Below are 20,833 nucleotides of genomic sequence, written 5' to 3'. Positions count from 1 at the left end.
AGCAGTGAGTGGCCTGGGGCAGTCACCGCTAGAGAACAGGAGGAGGAGGCTGTACCTTGGTCATGCAGGCCTGGGACGCTTCCTTTTCCAGAAGGGCCAGAGCCGTCTCCACGTGGCCCTCTCGAGCTGCAATGTGCAGGGGGGTGTGCCCGGCAGTGGTGGCCAGGTTGGGGTTGGCACTGTTTTCTAGCAGGAGCTTCACCATGTTTGTATGGCCAATGCGAGCTGCACAGTGAAGGGGGGTCTGGTCATCCTGGAACCCGGAGTGGAAAAGAAGAAGAGGGGATACCAAGGTTAACTAATCCAACGCTTCATCTTACAAAGAAGGGAGGTGACGCCCAGAGAGTTAGGTGACTTTCTCAAGGTCACACAGCTAGTTACATAGAGAGGTGGCACCCAAATCACCTCGCTGAGTTACAGAAACCGATATGCTATCTCCTATTTAATCCTTACAACCACCTCTCAAGTTAGTAGTTATTTCTACCTACTTGCCCCTAGGCTCAGCCTTCCCATCTGTGAAGTGGGGATAATAATATCAACCTCCCAGGACTATGGTTAGGATCAAGCAGCGAGTGTGGATAAGATGTTTCACACAGTGTTTGGGAGGTGATACGCTCTCAACAAGTTGTAGTGATGAGTACCGTGTTCAGCCCAATCTGAGTGGACCTCATCTATCTCTTTGACAAGGCTTTGGGTTTCTCTATGCCAAGGGTCATTAGAGTCTAAACCAGGCGTCCTCAAACTACGGCCCGCGGGCCACATGCGCGTGTTTTTGCCGTTTTGTTTTTTTACTTCAAAATAAGATATGTGCAGTGTGCATAGGAATTTGTTCATAGTTTTTTTTTAAACTAGAGTCCGGCCCTCCAACGGTCTGAGGGACAGTGAACTGGCCCCCGGTTTAAAAAGTGTGAGGACCCCTGGTACTAAACTGCTGAAGGGGAAACATGACGTCTTCACCGCATCCCAACCCTTCCTGCTCATGCCTGATGCTAAAGGGGTTCAGCGGGTGAGGTCTCTGTGTTGTTGGGCCCAGCTGGGGGCGGGGGGGGGGGGGGGGGGGGGGGGAGCCTCCCTCACGTGGCCCAACCAGAAACCAGAGTCTTAACTCTAAGCAGAGCGTCTGCCACCTGTGGGGTAGGAAAGTCTGGTCTTGGCCAAAGCCAACCAACTTGCTGACTCAGCAGCTAGTCTTAGTCTTCACCCATCAGCCCCTCGACATGCCTCTTACAACAAGGGGGAGGCGTCCGTTTTTAGATCAAGTCATTCCTGACTGGTTTTCACTGGCAATACTTGCTTTAAAAAGTCGCTTCTCTTCTTATACCACAACTGTAACCACCCAGAAACCCTTTCAGCCCAATAAGCGCTGCAGGCCAGCCACGCTCCTGGACTTGCATCATCCTGAAGACACGTAGCTCTGAGCAAACCCGTCTCTGGCCTTAGAACCCCTGCCAAGCAGGACTGAGTGTTTAGTGCGATGGCCACGGGAACGTCAAGGAATCATTGTGCCCCCAGCACTGAGGCCAGGCCTCTAATTAGGGTGGGTTTCTCCGCATGGAGCTTGAATTGCTTGCGTCCCAGGGTCCTTCCCACCTCCAGGACACACCTTGGCCTTGGCATTGACTTTGGCTTTGTTCTGGAGCAGGTATTTGGCGACTTCCGTGTGCCCTGCCCTGGCTGCCATGTGTAGCGGGGTCTCCACTTTCTGTAAAATAAGGAAATTATAGACCTGTTGTTACACGCTGGGTTTCCAAAAGGGCACACGCAGGGCTCCAAAGCGTGAGCCTGGAGAAGGTTGGCAGGTTTCTGTCCAAGAGGCGGAGTTGCCCCAGCAAGCAGCTCCTTCAGCCTTGGGCCTGCTGATGCCCGGTGTGTGCCTGTGTGTGTGTGTGTGTGTGTGTGTGTGTGTGTATTCTAAGTATACACACAGGTAAACCCCAGAGCTCATGAATGTTTAAAAATGCAAATGTATTCCCAGATAACACAGAAGTTCCCAAAATTGTTGTCCAAAATACATCCCCCCAAACTTGCAGAGGGGTGCCAAGTTTAACTGGGAAAGTGTCAGTATATACGGACGTTCTCCCCGAGTCCGAAGCCTCTGCTCTTCTGAGAATTCTACTCCATCCCCAGAGAGGAGATCGAGGGATCACTGGCTAAAGCGGCCCCCTGAGTGCTCCTGGGGCCAGTGTGTCAGCGGCCCTCTCCTGGGGCCAGTGTGTCAGCGGCCCTCTCCTGGGGCCAGTGTGTCAGCGGCCCTCTCCTGGGGCCAGTGTGTAAGCGGCCCTCTCCTGGGGCCAGTGTGTCAGAGGCCTTCTCCTGGGGCCAGTGTGTCAGAGGCCCTCTCCTGGGGCCAGTGTGTCAGAGGCCCTCTCCTGGGGCCAGTGTGTCAGAGGCCCTCTCCTGGGGCCAGTGTGTCAGAGGCCCTCTCCTGGGGCCAGTGTGTCAGAGGCCCTCTCCTGGGGCCAGTGTGTCAGAGGCCCTCTCCTGGGGCCAGTGTGTCAGAGGCCCTCTCCTGGGGCCAGTGTGTCAGCGGCCCTCTCCTGGGGCCAGTGTGTCAGAGGCCTTCTCCTGGGGCCAGTGTGTCAGCAGCCCCTGAGCTCTTGGTGTCAAGAAAAGAGCCCTTGCTGTCCCCACGGGCTTACCACATTGGAGACGTTGGGCGATGCCCCCCGCTGCAGGAGGTTCTTCACGATGGGCAGGTGCCCCATGAAGGAGGCCACGTGGAGAGGGGTCAGGCCAGACTGGAACAGAAAAGAGGAGTGAGAAGAGAGAGGACCTCCCCACTCCTCCAAGGAAGAGACAGCCAGATGGCGCTAAGGCTTTCCTGCCTCCAGCTGCTCTAGACTAGTTTTCCAAGAAAAGGGAGTCAGATGGGATGGGTTCATGTCCAGGAAAATGGCTGGAGGGAAACCATCACTCACTACAGGATGGTTCTGCCCGCTTTGACAACTCAAAGAATTGCATCTGATCTTGGAAAGCTCCCTGAGACTTGACACGGGTTCCCTTGTCTCGGTCACCGCCCCCCACCCGTATGCTCCTTGGAGCAGTCTAGACTTGCACGCACACGCACACTCCTGTGGCCACTCATGGCTACACAGGACAACGCTCCAGGAGGCTACGGGAGGAAACCGTGGGGGAGGCCACCCGCTCACCTGCGGAGTTTCTCCTACCTCGGTGACAGCGTCGATGGAGGCTCCCGTCTTCAGCAGCAGCTCCATGACCCGGATATGGTTCTTCTTGCAGGCGATGTGTAAGGGGGTGAAGCCATTCTGCAGCCCCGCACAAAGGGAGACAGACAAGCGGGCGCTCACACGCCAGCCCAAGGGGCACCCAGACCGCCTTGCTGAGTGAGAGGCAGCCTCTGCCCCAGCCTGTCAGCAGCCTCCCACAGACCAGAGCGTCACTGACTGCAAATCACTGCAGAGGCAGGTGGCGCTCACTGTCGGCACCAGGCACGTTCCTGAGCGTGTTGTCTATAAACCTTTTCTGGAAGTGTAATCATATTCTTGGATGCACTAAAAGAGCCTGCTGTTTAAAGTTTCCTCAAGGGGAAATTTACACGAAAGAGTGTGTTTGCGAAGCCAATCATGTTCCCTCTTCCCAGAGACTGATGCTCATGTTTAGTAAAACGGATTTCTGCGCATCAGCTCTGCCCTACAGTGATATGCTAGAGCGTAAACTCCACCAGGGCAGGGATATTTGCTTGCTTGTATTTGTCTGTTCGCTGGTGTTTTTCGGTGCTTTATCCCCCTAGGGCAGTGGTCGGCAAACTGCGGCTCGCAAGCCACATGCGGCTCGCGAGCCGCGGTTTGCCGCTCTGTTGACTAATGAGTTTGCCAACCACTGCGTAAGGCATTACCCTTATCCAGAAGTTTTGACTTCAGGTTAAAGACATTAGTACATTATTAAAATGTTTTTTAAGTGTTTTTCTCTAAGGCAGTGGTCGGCAAACTCATTAGTCAACAGAGCGGCAAACGGCGGTTTGCGAGCCACAGTTTGCCGACCACTGCTCTAGGGCAGTGGTTCTCTAAAGTGTATGTGTGAGGGTGTCCCCACACCCCCACCCCGGGGACATGAGGCAATGTCTGGAGAGATTTTGATTGTCACCACTGAGGAGAAATGCTCTTAGCACCTAGCAGGTAGAGGCCGGGGATGCTGCTACACATCCTATAGTGCACAGGGCAGCCCCCCTGCCACAAAAAGCATCAGACTCAAAATGTCAACAGTGCTGAGGCTGAGAAACTCCCAACACCTGGAACAGTGCCCTGGCACGTGGTACGAGCTTGATGAGTTTTCTGAATGAATGATTGAACCATCCTTGCAGTCTCTGGAGGCTACTCTGCCTTCCAAATTCTCTCCCTCTGGAGAGGGGTCCTGGGCAGGCTCTGGGCAGAGCTCCGGCCCCCCAGGTCCCTGAACCACCCAGGAGGGGATTAGCTTTAGGCCTGAACTCACCTCTGCACGAGCAGCATGAACACTCTGCAGAGGAAGGATGCGTACTTAGCCCAGGCCATTTACTCACCCACAAAGCATATAAAGCCAGGCAGTCTCTAAGGAATCACTGTCCCTCAGCTCTGGGCCCAGCTCAGATGGAGTGGCACCCCCAGCCCAGGTGCAAACCATGAACTCTGCTTCCTGAGTCAGGGCTCCTGGGCCCAAAGCCTCCCCTGATCTCAGCCTGTTCCTGGGGCTGCCGTCAGCAGGGGTCACTGTCCTGCCTGTGCACCGCCATGCCCCGTGAGCATGCACTGACACCTTCCAGGTCAGTGCCCCTCAGCCGAGCAGCTCTGGTCCTGCCTCCCTTGGTCCTTGCCTCCCACTCACCAGGGCTCCCACTCCACCAGCCTCCCACTCACCAGGGCTCTGGAGTTTGGTTTGGCCCCTTTATCCAAAAGGACCTTGGCCACTCTGTGATGGCCACAGTGGGCTGCCACGTGGAGAGGGGTCAGGTGATCCAGGGTGATGTCGTCTATCTCTGCGTTGTATTGCAATAGAAGTCGAACACAGTCAAGGTGGTCTCCCTGAGCCGCCATGTGAATTGGGGACAAGCCGTTCTGGGTGGAGAGGGAAGAAAACAATCACAAAGGCTGCTGGAGACAGAACACGGCCATTCAGGGCAACGACTCCAACCTCACTTCCTGCTTCTTCCCCACACGATGCTGCGTGTGGAAACAGGGTCACTGTAGGTGCAGTTCGTTAAGATGAGGTCATTAGTGTGGGGCCTATTCCAGTTTGACTGCTGTCCTTATAAAAAAGAGAAATTTGGCTTGGCTGGTGTGCCTCAGTGGTTGAGCATCAACCCATGAACCAGGAGGTCATGGTTCGATTACCGGTCAGGGCACATACCTGGGTTGTGGGCTCGATCCCCAGTGGAGGGAAGAGGGGCAAGGTGTGCAGGGGGCAGTTGATCAATGATTCTCTCTAATCATTGATGTTTCTCTCTCTCCCCCTCTCCCTTCCTTCTGAAATCAATAAAAACTTTTCCTTTTTTAAGGAGAAATTTTACACAGACATACACACCGGGAGAATGCCGTGTAAAGATGAGGAAGAGATCTCGGTGATGCTTCTACAAGCCAGAGACTCCCCGCAAACAACGAGAAACCGGGGGGATGGGGCCAGGAGCAGATTCTCCCTCACAGCCTCGGAGGAGCCAACCCTGCTGACCTTGACCTCCAGACTGTGCGACAATAACCTTCTGTGGTTTAAGGCCTGTAGAGGGCCGCCTGGGAGGCACCTGGGCATTTCCTTAATTATCATCAGCCGAACTCAGGGCTTAGGCCGAGCCACGCCCTGGGAACATGCTTCCCCAATGAGGCTGGACATGTTAATCAGTTCTGACTTCACAGCAGCCCGGGTGTCCGCAGGGGCGGGTCTAGATATGTAAATTCAGTAATGCTGGGGCCTAGTTAAGAATGCAAATAAGCTCCTTTGAGCCTAAGTTTTGGTGTTACTTCCTGGATTTTTGGGATATAAGATAAACCTGCTGGGTGGCTCAGGGTCGTCGTCATGCTGCCTCTCCATCAGAGAGAAAAGATGGCGTCCCACCCAGCCCCAGCTTCATGAATCTTTTTTTGCGTCTTGTTTACTTTATTTCTATTATTTCTCAATCCCTGGCCGCCTCCACTTAGAACCGGTTCATTCATCTCTCTTTCCGCGCGGGACGCGGAAAAGGGAGATCCCCGCCATGTTTGGCCCCCGCCACATCAGGCCCCCGCAAAGGTCCCCCTCCCAGGGCGTGGCACTTTGTTATAGCAGCCCTAGCAAACCAACACACTTCATTCCACTCACTGCATTTTAAACAGGTCATACCATGTTTCCCAATTGAAAAGAAGGACATTCTCAGTAAAGAATTTTCATGACCATCTTTTTTAGGTCCCATTTTAATAATCTAGATAATATAAGAGCATTACTAACTTAGGACATTTATGAGTTTTAAAAACAGGCCCTCTGTGGAAACATGTTGAGAATTTCCTGACCTAATAAGTGGTAGTAGCAATTATACCTCCACTTCTCTGAGGACTTTTGCTTTTACATGTACTTTCAAAGATGTTATTTCATGTAATCATCCCTGAAACCCTGGGAGAGAGGAGGAGAGCTCTCTAGATGAAGAAATGGAGGCACAGAGGGAGTAAGAGGCATGCTCAAAGGGGCAGAGTAGCCCAGCAGCCTTGGACGGAGGATTAAATGAGATATAAACTTGTTTAGTAGAGGATACCTTCACCCAACACACACACACACACACACACACACACACACACACACACGCCAGCTTGGTGCTGTGAATCATGACCCAAATTACAGAGAGCTCTGTAGAATACTCACATGATCATTTGTCAGGAAATAAATTGCCTTGCATGGTTAAGAACTGTGCTACAACTTTATGACATAGAACTTCTCACAGAAAACCTCCAGAGTGGCCACACTGGGCCTGGTTTCTGCCTCACTGTTCTAAACTCACATCCTTTAAATCCACCCCAAAGAATGGGGAACGGGGCCTGGAGGAGGTGTAGGCAGCACCGGGTGGTCTGACAACATTAGCCCCAGGAAGACTCAAGACCTGCTATGAGAACTGACGGATAGGCCTTGGCTCTGGTCCTAATGGACACTGAAAAGAACCGCTTTGTTTTCTTTTTAACTTTACTCCAGCCTGGCCCGGCTCTGAAGACTTTTCCAAGGGTTAGCTCCTGTCTTTTCTGGAGCCAGGGTGAAATAGACAAGGGTTGATCTGAAGCTATGGACAATTGCAGCCTGGGGGTCAAATCTGGCCTGTTGGCTGTGTTTGTAAATAAAGTTTTATTGGAACACGGCTGCTAGTTTGCATATTATCATCCATGGTTGCTTTCCTGCTCTAATGGTGGAATTGAGTCATTGAGACAGAGACCATGGCCTGCAAAGCCTGAAAATATTTACTATCTGGCCCTTAGAGAAAATTTTGCTGACCCCGATCAAGATAATCATTAGGGCTATAGAGAGTGCCTCCTATGCAACGGGCATTGGGGCAGTCATGCACTCTGGCTCAGTTAGCAGTGTTAGGATCCCAGGCTGGCCTGGCCTGGGGCCCGGTCTACAAGATACTCCTCGTGGAAAGGAGGCACGCACCTTGGTTTTGGCTTGGATGGGTGCCCCGTGGTCCAGCAGGATCTCTGAGATTCGCACGTGCCCATTCCGAGCTGCACAGTGGAGAGGTGTCAATTCATCCTTTAAAAAATAGAGTCACAAAGAGAAAGCCCCAAAGGCACCTATCAGAGGCCGTTGGAGAGAAGGCTGCCCCAGCATCATTCCCACCACAGGAGCACGATGCCTCCTTGAGGACCAGCTTGACTCCATTACTGTCTTGTTATTGTCTCCTGCTGCCCCCTGTCTCCCGCGGTGCGCTGCTCCGGGAGGCTGCCGGCCCACCACCAGCTCATCACCGAGCCCCACCACCCCGGGTTAGACTCTGGAAGGTAGAATCCCTCCCCTGGCCTTGCCACGGGGTCTACTGGCACCCACCTTGGTCCTTGTTTCTATCTGGGCCCCGCGGTCCAGCAGGAGCCGCACCATGATCACGTTCCCCCTGCGGGAGGCGATGTGCAGTGGCGTGATGCCGTTCTGGAGGGAGAACAGGACCAGTCAGGGCGTGCATCCTCCTGGGGAAAGCAGCTGCTCCCTACCCTACCCCTCCTGCCCCCGGCCCCGCCCTGCAACGGCAGTAGAACTAACAGCCACATTAAACCTACTGTGAGGACATTTCTTGCCAAAGAAAGATTCAAAACCTGTATTTTGTGTTAATCACAGCACGCTGGCCAAGCCCACGTCTCCCAGGGTCAGCACTGGAGAAAGCAAACCAGTCCCACCCTCCAGGATTTCCCCCTCTAGAAGGGGCACAAGGAGACTGAGGGGCGTGTAATTAGAAACCTACCAACAGGGAGCCACAGCCCCTCCTGCAATCGGGGGAATTCATGCTGCCATAGGAGAGAGGTGGGAGCATCTAGACTCTAGGCCCCCCGAGCCCTGGCCCGCCAGAGAGCTCACCTGTGGCGTGAAGTTGACACTGGCTCCCCGGTTGAGGAGTAACTGGGCCACGTTGAGGTTCTCATAGTGAGCTGCGATGTGGAGGGGGGTAAATCCTGTCTGGGGCACAACAGAGGGGGGGACATCTTGTCACGTGCCATGTACTGTCATTTCTATCTCAGCATCAGCCCAGGGATTCCGACAACGCCGGCCGGGCCAGAGGACCCCACACATCAAGCAGAGTTAGGCTGATGAGCACCTTTGCTGGAGGGGTCGAGAGAGTCTGTGACAGGTTGCATTCAAAATCCAGGTGAAAATTATTTGCAAAGCTATGTGCACCCCTATAGTCATTGCAGCATTATTCCTGGTGACCAAGACATGGAAACAACCAAAGTGTCCTTCATAGATCACTGGATAAAGAGGATGTGCTACATATATACAGTGGAATACTACTCCGCCATAAGAAAAGATGAGATGAGGGGTCAGTGCTGACATGTACACATAAGGAACTGGTGGACATTGAAATTGGGTCTCAAAAGAACTGTTGGTCCAGAAAGAAACTCACTACAGACTGATTCATTTGCCTGTCAGCATAACTATTATTGCTTGTCTCACATTCAGTTCTCATAAGTATATATCTAGTGACATATGATCTCGCTCATCTAGGGGAAATGATGAACAACATAGACTGAGGAACAAGAACAGAACCAGAAGCAAGGAGGCATCGATCGGACTATCGGGCCTCAGAGGGAGGATACGGGAGGGTGGGGGGAGGGGGAGAGTTCAACCAAAGGACTTGTATGCATGCATATGATCCTATCCAACGGTTAAGTTCAACAGGGAGTTGGGGCATGCGTGGGGAGGGGGGGGGAAGGGAATGGGGGGATGAGGACAAATATGTGACACCTTAATCAATAAAGAAATTAAAAAAAAAAAAAAGAAAAGATGAGATATTTCCATTTGCGACAACATGAATGGACCTTGAGAATATCATGCTAAGCAAAAAGGCAGAAAACGTTAAGAACCATCTGATTTCACTCATATTTGGGGTATAGAACTGTAAGCAACAAGTAAACAAACAAAAATAAATAAACAAAAACTCAGAGACACAGACAAGAGTATGGTGGTTACCAGAGGGAAAGGGGGTGAGGGAGTAGTAAAGGGTACAGGGAACCAAATATATGGGGAAGGAAGATGATTTGACTTTGGGTGGTAGGCACACAAAGCAATACACAGATATCATGTATCATAGAAATGTACACTTGAAACCTACATAATCTTCTTTTTTAAAAAATATATTTTATTGATTTTTTACAGAGAGGAAGTGAGAGGGATAGAGAGTTAGAAACATCGATGAGAGAGAAACATCAATCAGCTGCCTCTTGCACACCCCCTACTGGGGATGTGCCCGCAACCAAGGTACATGCCCTTGACCGGAATCGAACCTGGGACCCTTGAGTCCGAAGGCCGACGCTCTATCCACTGAGCCAAACCGGTTTTGGACCTACATAATCTTCTTAACCATGTCACCCCAATAAATTAAAAACAAAACAAAACTTACCACCATACAAAAACCTAAAAGATAAAAAGCTAGCCTGGCCAGTGTGGCTCAGGGATTAAGTGTTGACTCGTGAACCAGGAGGTCACGGTTCGATTCCCTGTCAGGGCACATGCCCAGGTTGCAGTAGGAGGTGTGCAGGAGACAGCGGATCAATGATTCTCTCTCATAATTGATGTTTCTATCCCTCTCTCCCTTTCCCTTCATCTCTCTGAAATCAATAAAAACATATTTTTTAAAAAAATAGGTATGGCCCCCAAGTGACCCACATTCTTTGTTCTGTGGTTCACACGGACAAACCATGGACTAGGATTGCCTCCAACTCTGTAGGCCCTTTCATCTGAGTGCTTACTTATGAAGAGATTTTAATTCATGAGTCAGAAGTGGGATTGGGTCCATGATCTCAGTTCTAGGGATGTTTCAGCCCCCTTACAGGGTATAATGACTCACCGCAGAATGCAGACCTCCAATCCCTTGGTGGATCTATTGCCATCTTTCTGTTCCATAACCTCAAACCCTACCTACCCAGTCAGCACTTTTCCAGACCAAACCCATGGACCGCGGGGTGAGGGGCCTCTAAGAATAACCCAAATGCAAGTCAATTCCCACAGCAAGAGAAGAAATGAGCCACCTAAACTTACAGAGAGTGGGTCAGCAGTGACTCAAAACGTCAGACAGCATGTCCAGGTGGCTAGCTGTGCAGGCCCCCTGGATGACCCTCCACGGTCTCCTCTCCACATGTGGGGTCACTCCCTCCCTCCACCAGGGGGCAGCCAGGAAAACAATATTCTAGAACAGTGGTCAGCAAACTGCGGCTCTCGAGCCACATGCGGCTCTTTGGCCCCTTGAGTGTGGCTCTTCCACAAAATACCACGTGTGGGCGCGCAGGTACAGTGCGATTGAAACTTCGAGGCCCATGCGCAGAAGTCGGTTTTCGGTTCTCAAAAGAAATTTCAATCGTTGTACTGTTGATATTTGGCTCTGCTGACTAATGAGTTTGCCGACCACGGTTCTAGAACACCACCTGCTGGGATTCCAAAGTTTCACTCTGGCGGAGACCCAGCCTGCCCACCTGGACACTTTCTGGATGGCCGGGAGCAACAGAAACCTTCCCTGCTCCACGCCAAGCACATTTTCCTCAGTGTCCACCAGGGGTTTACAGTGGGGCTCCTAGATGTCCTAGTGGGGGCCTGAAGTCACCGTGGGGCTGGTGCTCCGTGTAACGGCTAGCACCACGTCTGGTCTGGGGGAGCTGCCTCTGTAACCCGTAGGTCTCCATGGTCTAGGCTCTAGACTTCTCCTGTCCTCCGTCAGGCTGCCCTCACCTTGGAAAGCACGTCCGGGTTGGGGTCATTCTGCAGAAGCACCGCAGCCGTCCGGGTGTCGTCGTTGCGGGCCGCGATGTGCAGGGCAGGGAGGCGCACCTTCCCCTTCGTCCCGTAGTTGATGAGGTGTGCCACCACGTTCTCGTGGCCCTGCTGCAGAGCCACGGCGAGAGGGGTGAAGCCGTCCTGGCCAGAGGGGAGGAGGAAAGGTCGATTTGCTCTGACTGTGGCCGACCCCCGCCCGGCTGGCCTCAGGCAGGACCCACGTGACCACACCTCAGGGCTCTTGCTCATAACAGGCCCTCGGCCTCCAGTCCTCTGCTCTTCAAAGCCCTCCCACCCTCCTCTAAGTCCCACGTCAATGCCACCTCCTCCTTGAAGCCTTTCTTGACGCCCCTCTCCTCTGCTACCTCACAGAACCTACAGTCGTTCTTCTTAAGCACTGACTTACTTTGCCTTTATAGTTGGTTCCCAGTCTGAGTGCTATGAGAAGCATTTGTTTCTTTTCCTACCTCTTCTCATCGCAACTACTGGTGCCAGGACAGTGCCTTAAACATGGTGAACGAGTATTCCCTTATTTATTTCACGAAAATTAATGAACACCTACCAAAAGCTAGAAACCATGTCAGGCACTGAGAAGTTAGTTGTGAGCTACTGTTATTCATTCCCTCAGTTGTACACTGGGACCCCATGAACTGGCGAAGCAGAATGATAACAGAGTTATGTAATTGAGTCTTTACAGCGATAAGGCGCAAGAGAAGCCTTAGCTTCAGGTTCAACGTCATCGTTTCATCAATGACAAAATTCAGGATCAGAGTTAATTAACTTGTCGAGGGTGCACCGTGGACTCATGGCAAGAGACTTTCTCATTAAGGTCCAAAGCAGACCTGTCAATCATACACAGCTGCCCCACCCCCACCCCTGTCCCGCCTTCAGTGTTGGTTATAGTGGAAGCGACATGTTAGACTCTGATGTCATTTCTCTGCTATGTGCCTGGGCATTCCTCAAGACCCATGGCTCTGTCTCTTACTGCCCTGCAGAGCCAACAGCAGCCAGGAGGAGGGCAGGGATCTGAAGGTCAAGAGCGCTCAATGACACCGCATTGATCAGGACACAGGCTGCACCTCCAGCCGGGCCTCAGGAACACATGCCCCGCAACCATGTCCGACCCCTGGAGACTTCTGGCGGTGAGGCCATTTCCCAAGGTACTTACTTCTGTGGCTACATTCTGGTTAGCTCCATTCTCCAGTAAGAACTTCACCACTTCCAAGTGATTCTCTTGTGCTGCCATGTACAGGGGTGTGAAGCCTTTCTGTAAACCAAGAGAAAAAGTCATTGCACGTCACCCACCACAGTGAGAGATGCTAAAACCAGTGCAAAAATCTCTACACTGGAGGACAGCGCTCTCACTCCCTGTTTTCACCTAACCCACAGGGCAATATCCCCACCCGTATCTCCAGGTCTAAAAACTCACTGCCCTTTGAAATGGCCCATTGGGATGATTACAAAAGGCCACAAGGTGGGGGCGACACTCCGTGGAAGTCTGTTTCTGCCCCTCGTCTCCGTCCATCAGCCTCTCCCACACACTTCTCCTCTATTTGCACATGTCCCAGTCCCCATACACAGCTTCTCTCCCCAAATGGGTCACAACTAAATATACTATTTGGCTGGTTTACTGAACAGAGACGAGGTCCACCATGACCAACCACATCATGCTTAGAATGTGTAGAAGTGTGAAAAAATACTAAAGATGCCTTCGTCGTTGCTTGGAGGCATATCACTAGCAAATGTGGACTCAGCTGCGCAGTGTGTGCAGCCCAGTAGCCCATGCGCCCGCGGTGTAACAGACACACAGGTGAAGAAGGAAAGAGCGCCCTCTAGCGCAGGGACCGCAGAGAGCCACACCTGGGACTGGGCGTTGACATTGGCGCCATAATTGACGAGCTCCCGGACCACCTCGTCCTGACCAGCGAGGGCGGCGATGTGCAGAGCCGTGTTCCCTTTCTGAAACACACAGGGAGGGAGAAGAGATTTCCCACCACGCCTTCATACGTGACTGTTAAAGGTATAGGAACAAGGATGCTGTTTGGGGGTGCGCAGTGGCTTTCTTGAAGGTCAAAGGGGGTAGACAACACACCTGACCCACCATCCATCTTGAGATAGTGCTGAAAGCACAAGAGGGACATCCTTCCTGTTCTCCGTGAAAAACTAATGTCAAAGAATAAGAAAGCCAACTGACTTCTCAACACTGATCGGCTGCGGGCAGGTGCAGCGTCGTGTCACCTGCTAACAGCCAGCCTCTTCAGGACCCACCCTGAAGGTGTGCCAGGCACTTGTCCTCCTCTGGACTTCCAGCGCCTCCCGACCTGTAACTGCAGGACAATGGGCTCTGTGGAAAAGGAGGCCAGGAGATCCTACCGGCTCAGCACCCCGGATGCTGTGACCCACCAAGCGAAGCTGGACCAACGTGGACAGAGGGAGTGAGAGAGGAAGAGAGGGAGTAAAGTGTCAAACAGAATAAAAGGGGTAGAAATATCTAAAGGAGTTGGGGGATAATAAAATGAACCATATCGAGGAAAAGAAGGAAAACATGAAAGTCCATGGGGAAAAATAAATAGAAAAAAACCTGACAAAGGAAAATACAAAAAAAAAAAAGATTACTTGAAACGTTAATAAGTACATGTTATGAGCAAGCGTTCACCAAATAAGAGAGAAAAGCTGGAAAGAATAGACAGTAGAAGAAAGTGAGATACACAATGGTTTTAAAGTCAACTTTTTAAAAGCTAAGAACCGACAACCGAGACTAAGAACCCAGTGGGGTTCTGAGGAGGCGAGTGGAACACCCAGGTTTTCTGGTCGGGATTCTTCCAGGTATTTCACAGGAATTCCTGGACGGCCTTCGGGTCCAGAAGGCTCTGTGGGTTCCAGGATGCCAGCTTCCCTGCCCGGCTCCTTCCTGCCTGGATGTCCTGGGGCTGGAGCGTCAGCGCTTTTTCCAAGGATGACTCACCTACTCGTCCCCACTGGCACCCATGCTCGGTGAGAGGCAGGCAGGACAGGCCCCGCCTGACAACCTCTGTCAAATAGGGCGGGGGGGGGGGGGAGGGAGGGAGGTAGAGATGGGACCACAGCTGGACCCTTCTGTCCCTCCACTACTTCGGAGCAGAGATCTCAAACGACCTCATTTTTCCTGGTTCAGGTGGTGTCGAGTTTTTAACTACGCTAGTCTGTCCGTCTCAGGAAACTCATGCCCTACAAGCAGGGGCTTCAGACCGCTGCAAGCGCTTTGGCCGGCCGTCTCCTGGGAGAGAAGGGTCCTCGTCCAGGTGGAACTGAGCCGCCTGGGGCCTAAGCTCTGTGGCCACCCAGTCACCGCTGCCCCAAGCGCCCCCAGGTGGGTGAGGCGGCCCCATCACAGGTGCCCTCGGGCCCGGGAGGGGCTCAGATCTTTGCCTCTGAAACGTGGCCTGCACCAGGCAGGAGGGTCCTGCTTGGTGCTTCCCGAACTTGTCTTTCTGCTCTCTCCTTAAGTCTCATTTGACAAACAAGAGAGTTCTTCCTCAGATATCCATCAGAGAGTAAGTGCCAGAAGCGACTGTATAGATGCTATTTCAATCCTGTTTCATAGAAGTCCGCAGAGCCCACGTTCAGAGGCCTTGGCACTTGGGTCCGACTCGCTCGCTGTACGAAGTGGGGCAGGACTGTTGGCACCAGAACCTCCTCTAGAAACCGGGACTCCGAAGTCCAAGCCTCCCCTTTAGAGGAAGGAGGCGCACTGCGTCCATGCATTCGTTGGTCACTGGCTGGGCACGTGTGTGTCGGGCACTAGGTCAGGCATGGAGGGGCAGAGATGACCGAGTCTCGGGCTCCTCGCCCTCAGGAAGCTGTGTTGGACGTTTCTTTCATCTGCCCCTGCCCGCCAGAAATCACTCTACTCCAGAGCTGCCCGTCTACACCGTGAAGGGGAGCTGGTTAGACGGGGACCCTGGCTGTGGATCTTGGCCCACGTCATCTTCGAGATGGGGGCTGAGGGCAGCACTGGGGACAAATAAAAGCCGAGGGAAGACCCTGGGAAGCAGCCACTGCCCCCCACCCCCCGCGGCCCCCATCTGTGCACACACAGTAAGGCTCAAGAAGGCCCCCTGGCCCTGGGTCAGGAGTCACAGGGAGGGGGGGTGCTCTGTGTTCCCTGCCCCTCCCTCATATGAAGGAGCACACCCCTGAGGAGCAGGAAGAAAGGCTCAGCTACACTTGCCCCACCCAGACCCACCGTCTCCATGGCCAGGGCGCCCAGGAGCCCGGGGACGGGAGGCCGGCTGCAGGCGGTCTGGGTGGGTGAGTGGAGGGACTGAAGCTGCTCCCGTGCACCTCCAGCCTGGACGCTGAGCTCCGGCCTCGGAGCGGTGCAGGTGGCAGGATGCGGGAGAAGGCATTTGTCTTGTGCTTTTAAAATTCCTAAGCCCAGTTTAGAAAACTCTATCGGTTTTAGCTTTTTATTCTTTTCTAGACCTTTCTCGGGCTTGCGAGGCCCGTGACAATCCCCCAATCTGTATGACTGTCTCAGCCCACGGTTTCAGTTTCACCTCTCCCCCCCTCCCTCGGGATGGCACTCGGAAACCACGCTGACTGATACCATTTCTATAAATAACAACCGACACGCCGAGGGTTCGCTTGCAAGATAACAAATAAAGGGGGGAAATTCGGAAAGAGCAAAAGTGCTGAAGCACAGCGTTTTTGCAGCTCCTGGGGGGATGCCAGGGAAGACAGGCTGCGCCGGCCCACACAGATGGCACGCTGCTTGCAGCCAGGTGAGCGAGAGCATCGGGGGAGAGCGCAGGTGCCCCCCCACCCCCCCCGCCCCCCCCCGCCCACAGCAGGAGCAGGGCAGAAACAGTGGGTGTTTGTCGTGGCCTTAGAGAAAAGTGCCCGCACACATTCAGGAAGAGCAGCTCTGTCTGTTTCACCTGTGAGATCTTTCCACCTCCGGGAAATGACATGAAAATTACAGAATGTTATCTCAGGAGATGATTCTACCTTCATAATATTTGGGTAGTTCACTTCGTAACCATAAATTATGTCTGTTCTCTGCACAGTGCTCTTCTGGGCCTCTGCTGGAGAGGCGGCAAAGCGTTTGCTGCGTGGGACTGAAAGGGAGGCCGATGTGAGACCACATTGAATCAATAGCAGATGGAAGACGAGAGGCTGGAGGGGTAAGCCCAAGAGAAACACCACGGGAAACGACAGAGGAAGGAAGGGAAGAGGAAACAGGACTCGAGTTAGTAAATCAGAGGCAACTTTTTTTTGCTTAGTTTCGTGTTTCAGTGCTGGCTGCATCCTGCTTACTGAACAGATATGATGTATGTATATTAGAAATAAAACCGAGTTTGCAACCTGTAGATGCATTCGTCTCATGACTTTGGTTTCTGGACTGAAGCCACCGGTGTTTATAATCTATGGCTATGGAGAGGCACAGACGCGGTGAGAGGTGTGACTCAGCCCCTGCCGGGTGCCTCCTGGGAAGAGAGGAGGCTGTGCAAGGCAATCAGTCAGGAGGGGAGACAGCCTGGGGCTGACAGACAGACGAAGACTTGCTGAAGAAGAGTAGGCGAGAGGGATCTGGACTCTTCCACAGCCCTCAGTGCCAGGCATTTCGTAGACTGCACTATCTCATTTCATTCTCACGCCAATCCTGCAACTGAGCATTAGACTCTCCATTTTACAGATGAGGAGACGGAGGCTTTTCATGGACTAGGTTGTTCAAGGTCACAGAGTAGGTTGCTCAAGGTCACAGAGTAGGTTGCTCAAGGTCACGGAGTAGGAAGTATCTCAGGATGCGGACCCAGGGCACCTGACCGTGGGGCTCACGGTGCTCTTAGTCCCCGTATTCGAGCCAAGGACCCTGAGGAAGCAGGAAGCCACTGGAGCATGGGGTTTATTTTTAGACTGATTCCAGGGTAGTCTATGATCCGGACAAAGTAAAGGCCTACTGAATCTTTGCAGAAACAGGGGCCTGTGACTTCAGGGACTCACAGAACCGGGAAATGACTGGAAAGACAAGAGAACATCAGAAGGATGCAAACATGGGCTCATGAAGGGCTGTTTTCCATGCCAGGACGATACCTGAAGGACCCACACATTTGAATTGTCAATGTAAAGCTTCCTCACCCCCCATGAGACGTACCTTGGTTGTGGTTTCTAGAATGATCTCTTTGTGCAGAAGTTCAACCACCATCTTCACGTGGCCTTCTTTCGAGGCCAGGTGCAAGCCGTTCAGCCCATTCTGTAAAGAGCAGAGAGGCAGGGAGGGTGTGGTTAGTGGGACTGTGCATCCTGCGTGTCCTGCTGCTCCGAGCGGCTGGGACAGGGCCCCTTCCTTGCGGAGGGCGGAAGGGGAGAGCTGGAGGGGCCCTGAGTGGTATCAGCTTAGGCCATGCAGGGCCGGGCCAGCCTCTGCGAGCAGCTCTTCTGAAAGAGCATCAGATAACAGGGGAGCAGGGAAAGAGGGGATAACAACAAGACCACCACCCCCTCGATACGAATTGAGCGTGGGAAGCTCTCACAAAGCCAATGGATGACCTTGAAATTCAGATCTTGCCCAGGCTTTAGGCATCCACTTAATCGAAATGGTATTAACTTCAACCCCCTTGTTCATTCATTTTCACGGCAGCAACCAGGAAAAGGAAAGAGACAAAACCAGTGCACCCTAAACATGTGTAGAGCTAGATGTCCATTGAATAAAAATAATACATTTTGAAAGAAGGTCATATGAACACTAAATGCCACCAACCACCTACCTCAAAGAAAGAATTAGTATGGAAATCGCTTCTTTGCCACCTTGCCATTCAAATGTGACCAAAGCTGGCAGTTACATTGTAGGGAAAAGGGAAAAAAAAATGGAGCAACCGTTTTCCATGCCCAATCACCAGGCCACCAGGAGCCTCAGGAACCAAGGAAAGTTTCAGCTCTACCTGGGGACGCTACTGCTGCGCCTGGAGAAAGCATCCTGGCCCAAGTGCTCCTATCCCTCTCCTGCTTCCTGGTCTTCAGAGACACGCCCTTCGCTGCTTCCAAACTCTCCGGCCAAAACTGACTTCAAAGAGTGCTACTTAGAGCCACAAATTATTCTGACAACATGACGGAACTAATTCCAATGAACCAAATTTCATTTCCAACGGATGAGTAGATCTTGGCTCCACAGAGAAAATGGTTTTAGTCACGAAGCAATCTCCATCCTGACATTGGTGCCTTGCTCCTCTCCTGCTCCTTCCCCATCAACAGTTCTCACCTCTTCTCCCATCCCTCCTTCCTCCTCCTGTTGTGGTCAACTATGTTCTAGCATATTCCTTTCCGGGGGGTGCCCCAGAAGACAGAGCCTGGCCACCAAGGTGGAGGGGCTTGGCTCCTGATGGTGTAATTTGAGGGGTCCCTTACTCACCTATCTTCAAATATCTCCACAGCCCCATCATGGGTTCCTGAAACTACTATTCTCCCTTTGTGTCAGGGCATCGTTTCCAGGAGATTCCTGTTAAAACCAAATATTCTACCTGGGGATGGTAGTGCACTGGCCCTTAACAAATTAGTCCCGTTGCTTTGCTAAAACCAGCAGAGGAAAGGAATGAGGAATTGCTGAAGCAGAGACCAGGACAGGTGCCCCATGATGGGAGAATGGAAGGTGTTTACAACTCTCTTTGCCTAGGATCCTCAGACAGGGTAGCTATAACAGGTGCCCTGGATGCCAAAGAAAAGAGTGGGCTCCGAAGGGAACTTTACCTACTTTCTATTTAGATCAGACTCCACCCCCAGTGGGCCAAATCTTTTTGCACATCAGCACCACCAGCCTCACCAAGGTGTGTGGGGGTGAGGGGCAAGAGGTGGGGGTGGGTGATGAGAGGACGCCTTCACCTAATAGTTCCCCCTGCCAATATCTGCAAATTGGATTTCCTCCTCTTGTAGATTCCAAACACCATTAAACATAGGGTCCAAAGCGGTGTGAATTATTCACACCCCAGGGAGAATAAGCTCATCAGATCAAGTCTAGGTCAAAGCCAGTTTGATAATAGAAAGGGAGAAAGTGATTGAAGGCAAGACAGCAATCTGTTAGGACAGGAATCTGGGGAAGCGGGGAGACCATTGGGCTGAAGGAAACCAGTTCCCCTCAAATCAATTTGCAAAACACAAATTCACTGAAAAGCAATTTGTCAAGTGACTGTGCTCCGGACGCCACTTCTCCAGCTCTGTGTCCTTAACTAGCCTGCCAGCACTGCCACCGCCACCACCACTGCCCCCCCTGCTCCACTCCCCCCACCCCCCTGCTCCACTCCCCCCGCCCCCCCACCCCTCACGCAGGTCTGCACTGGAGTTTCTCCCTTCCCGAGTGAGTACTGCGATCTGCAAAGCGCCTTATCTAGACGGTTCTGGCGCTGAGCACAGCATTCTGTGATTACGTGGGAATTGGGGTGGCGTTTTCTCGCTGCGGGAGCCTGGGCAGCTGCTGCAGGAGGCTTATCGCAGGGGACTCAGCTGTGGCAGCATCGAGTGTGGCGGGTGGGTGCTGACGGCGGGGGTGGGGTGGGGTCGGGGAGTTCTCGTGCTCACTTGCACAGCACAATTACTTCCCATGAGCATTCTTGGTCGTGAATGCCTCAAAGGAGGGAGACTGGCAAATCTAGAAGGAAAGCACCTCCAGTTTACTGCTACTGCTTCGGGAGGCTGGCCCTGGTATCTGGAGCCAGTGTCAGGATCTCACTCAGGGGATTCTAGACAGACAGTCTATGCAGAGCATGCTAGAGAGAAAGGAGTATTAGAGGCCCTGGATGCTGGGGAATCAAGGACCAAAGTAGTCAAATGATTAGCTAAGGTCACACAGCCTTTATAGGGCACAGCCACATATAGAACCAAGCTGGATTTCCCAGGAAAAAAGAGGGTTGGGGTCCCCCCCCACCCCCCGACTCAGGAACAGGTATGTTTCTTTTTATCAGATGATGAAAGCATGTTTCCCCCTTTTTATTACCAGGCAGCTGCATCTCTCACAGTTTCACTCAGCTCCCATCCGGTCCTGGCTCAATGTTCTCTTTCTTCTTTATGGTTTTAAAATGTTCTCACTTTATTTTTCACTCGTTTGTTTTCAACAGAGTCACCCTCAGTTACTTTCAAGTCTGACTGTGGTGATCTGAATCCAACGGCCTCATCAGAGCCACAGAACGAGCCCACCTTGGCCCAGCTACGACAGGTGTGTAAGGCCCAGGGATTTGATGCAGACAGTCACACAGGAGCACGGTTATGACAAACATCTGTCTCAACTACAGTGTAGTCACAGCAGGCACCTCATGCTGAGCATTTCCTCTGTCTGATTCAGCAAATGTTTACTGAGAATCTGCTTCTGTGCCTGGCACCAGGCTAGAGATGAATAAAACACAAACTCTTAGCTTTAAAGAACTCACTTTAGTAGAGGAAACAGATG

At 52.3% G+C, this 20,833-nt stretch overlaps 1 protein-coding gene across 1 annotated transcript in view; it reads right to left on the bottom strand.

Annotated features, from left to right (window-relative positions):
- Positions 1-20,833, bottom strand: part of ANK1 (ankyrin 1) — a 208,456-nt gene that overhangs the window by 58,298 nt on the left and 129,325 nt on the right. Inside the window, exons 3-14 of the mRNA XM_008143869.3 lie at positions 17,555-17,653; positions 13,279-13,377; positions 12,587-12,685; positions 11,374-11,559; positions 8,512-8,610; positions 7,990-8,088; positions 7,597-7,695; positions 4,854-5,051; positions 3,168-3,266; positions 2,640-2,738; positions 1,604-1,702; positions 56-253 (exon numbers count right to left, since the gene is read on the bottom strand). Coding sequence (XP_008142091.2) covers positions 56-253; positions 1,604-1,702; positions 2,640-2,738; positions 3,168-3,266; positions 4,854-5,051; positions 7,597-7,695; positions 7,990-8,088; positions 8,512-8,610; positions 11,374-11,559; positions 12,587-12,685; positions 13,279-13,377; positions 17,555-17,653 — 1,473 coding nt within the window. The remainder of the gene's footprint in view (positions 1-55; positions 254-1,603; positions 1,703-2,639; positions 2,739-3,167; positions 3,267-4,853; positions 5,052-7,596; positions 7,696-7,989; positions 8,089-8,511; positions 8,611-11,373; positions 11,560-12,586; positions 12,686-13,278; positions 13,378-17,554; positions 17,654-20,833) is intronic.

The sequence above is a fragment of the Eptesicus fuscus genome, chromosome 8, assembly GCF_027574615.1.
Source record: "Eptesicus fuscus isolate TK198812 chromosome 8, DD_ASM_mEF_20220401, whole genome shotgun sequence".
NCBI lineage: Eukaryota > Metazoa > Chordata > Mammalia > Chiroptera > Vespertilionidae > Eptesicus > Eptesicus fuscus.
Note: the sequence above shows the minus strand (reverse complement) of the source record. Positions and strands in the feature narration are given on the sequence as shown.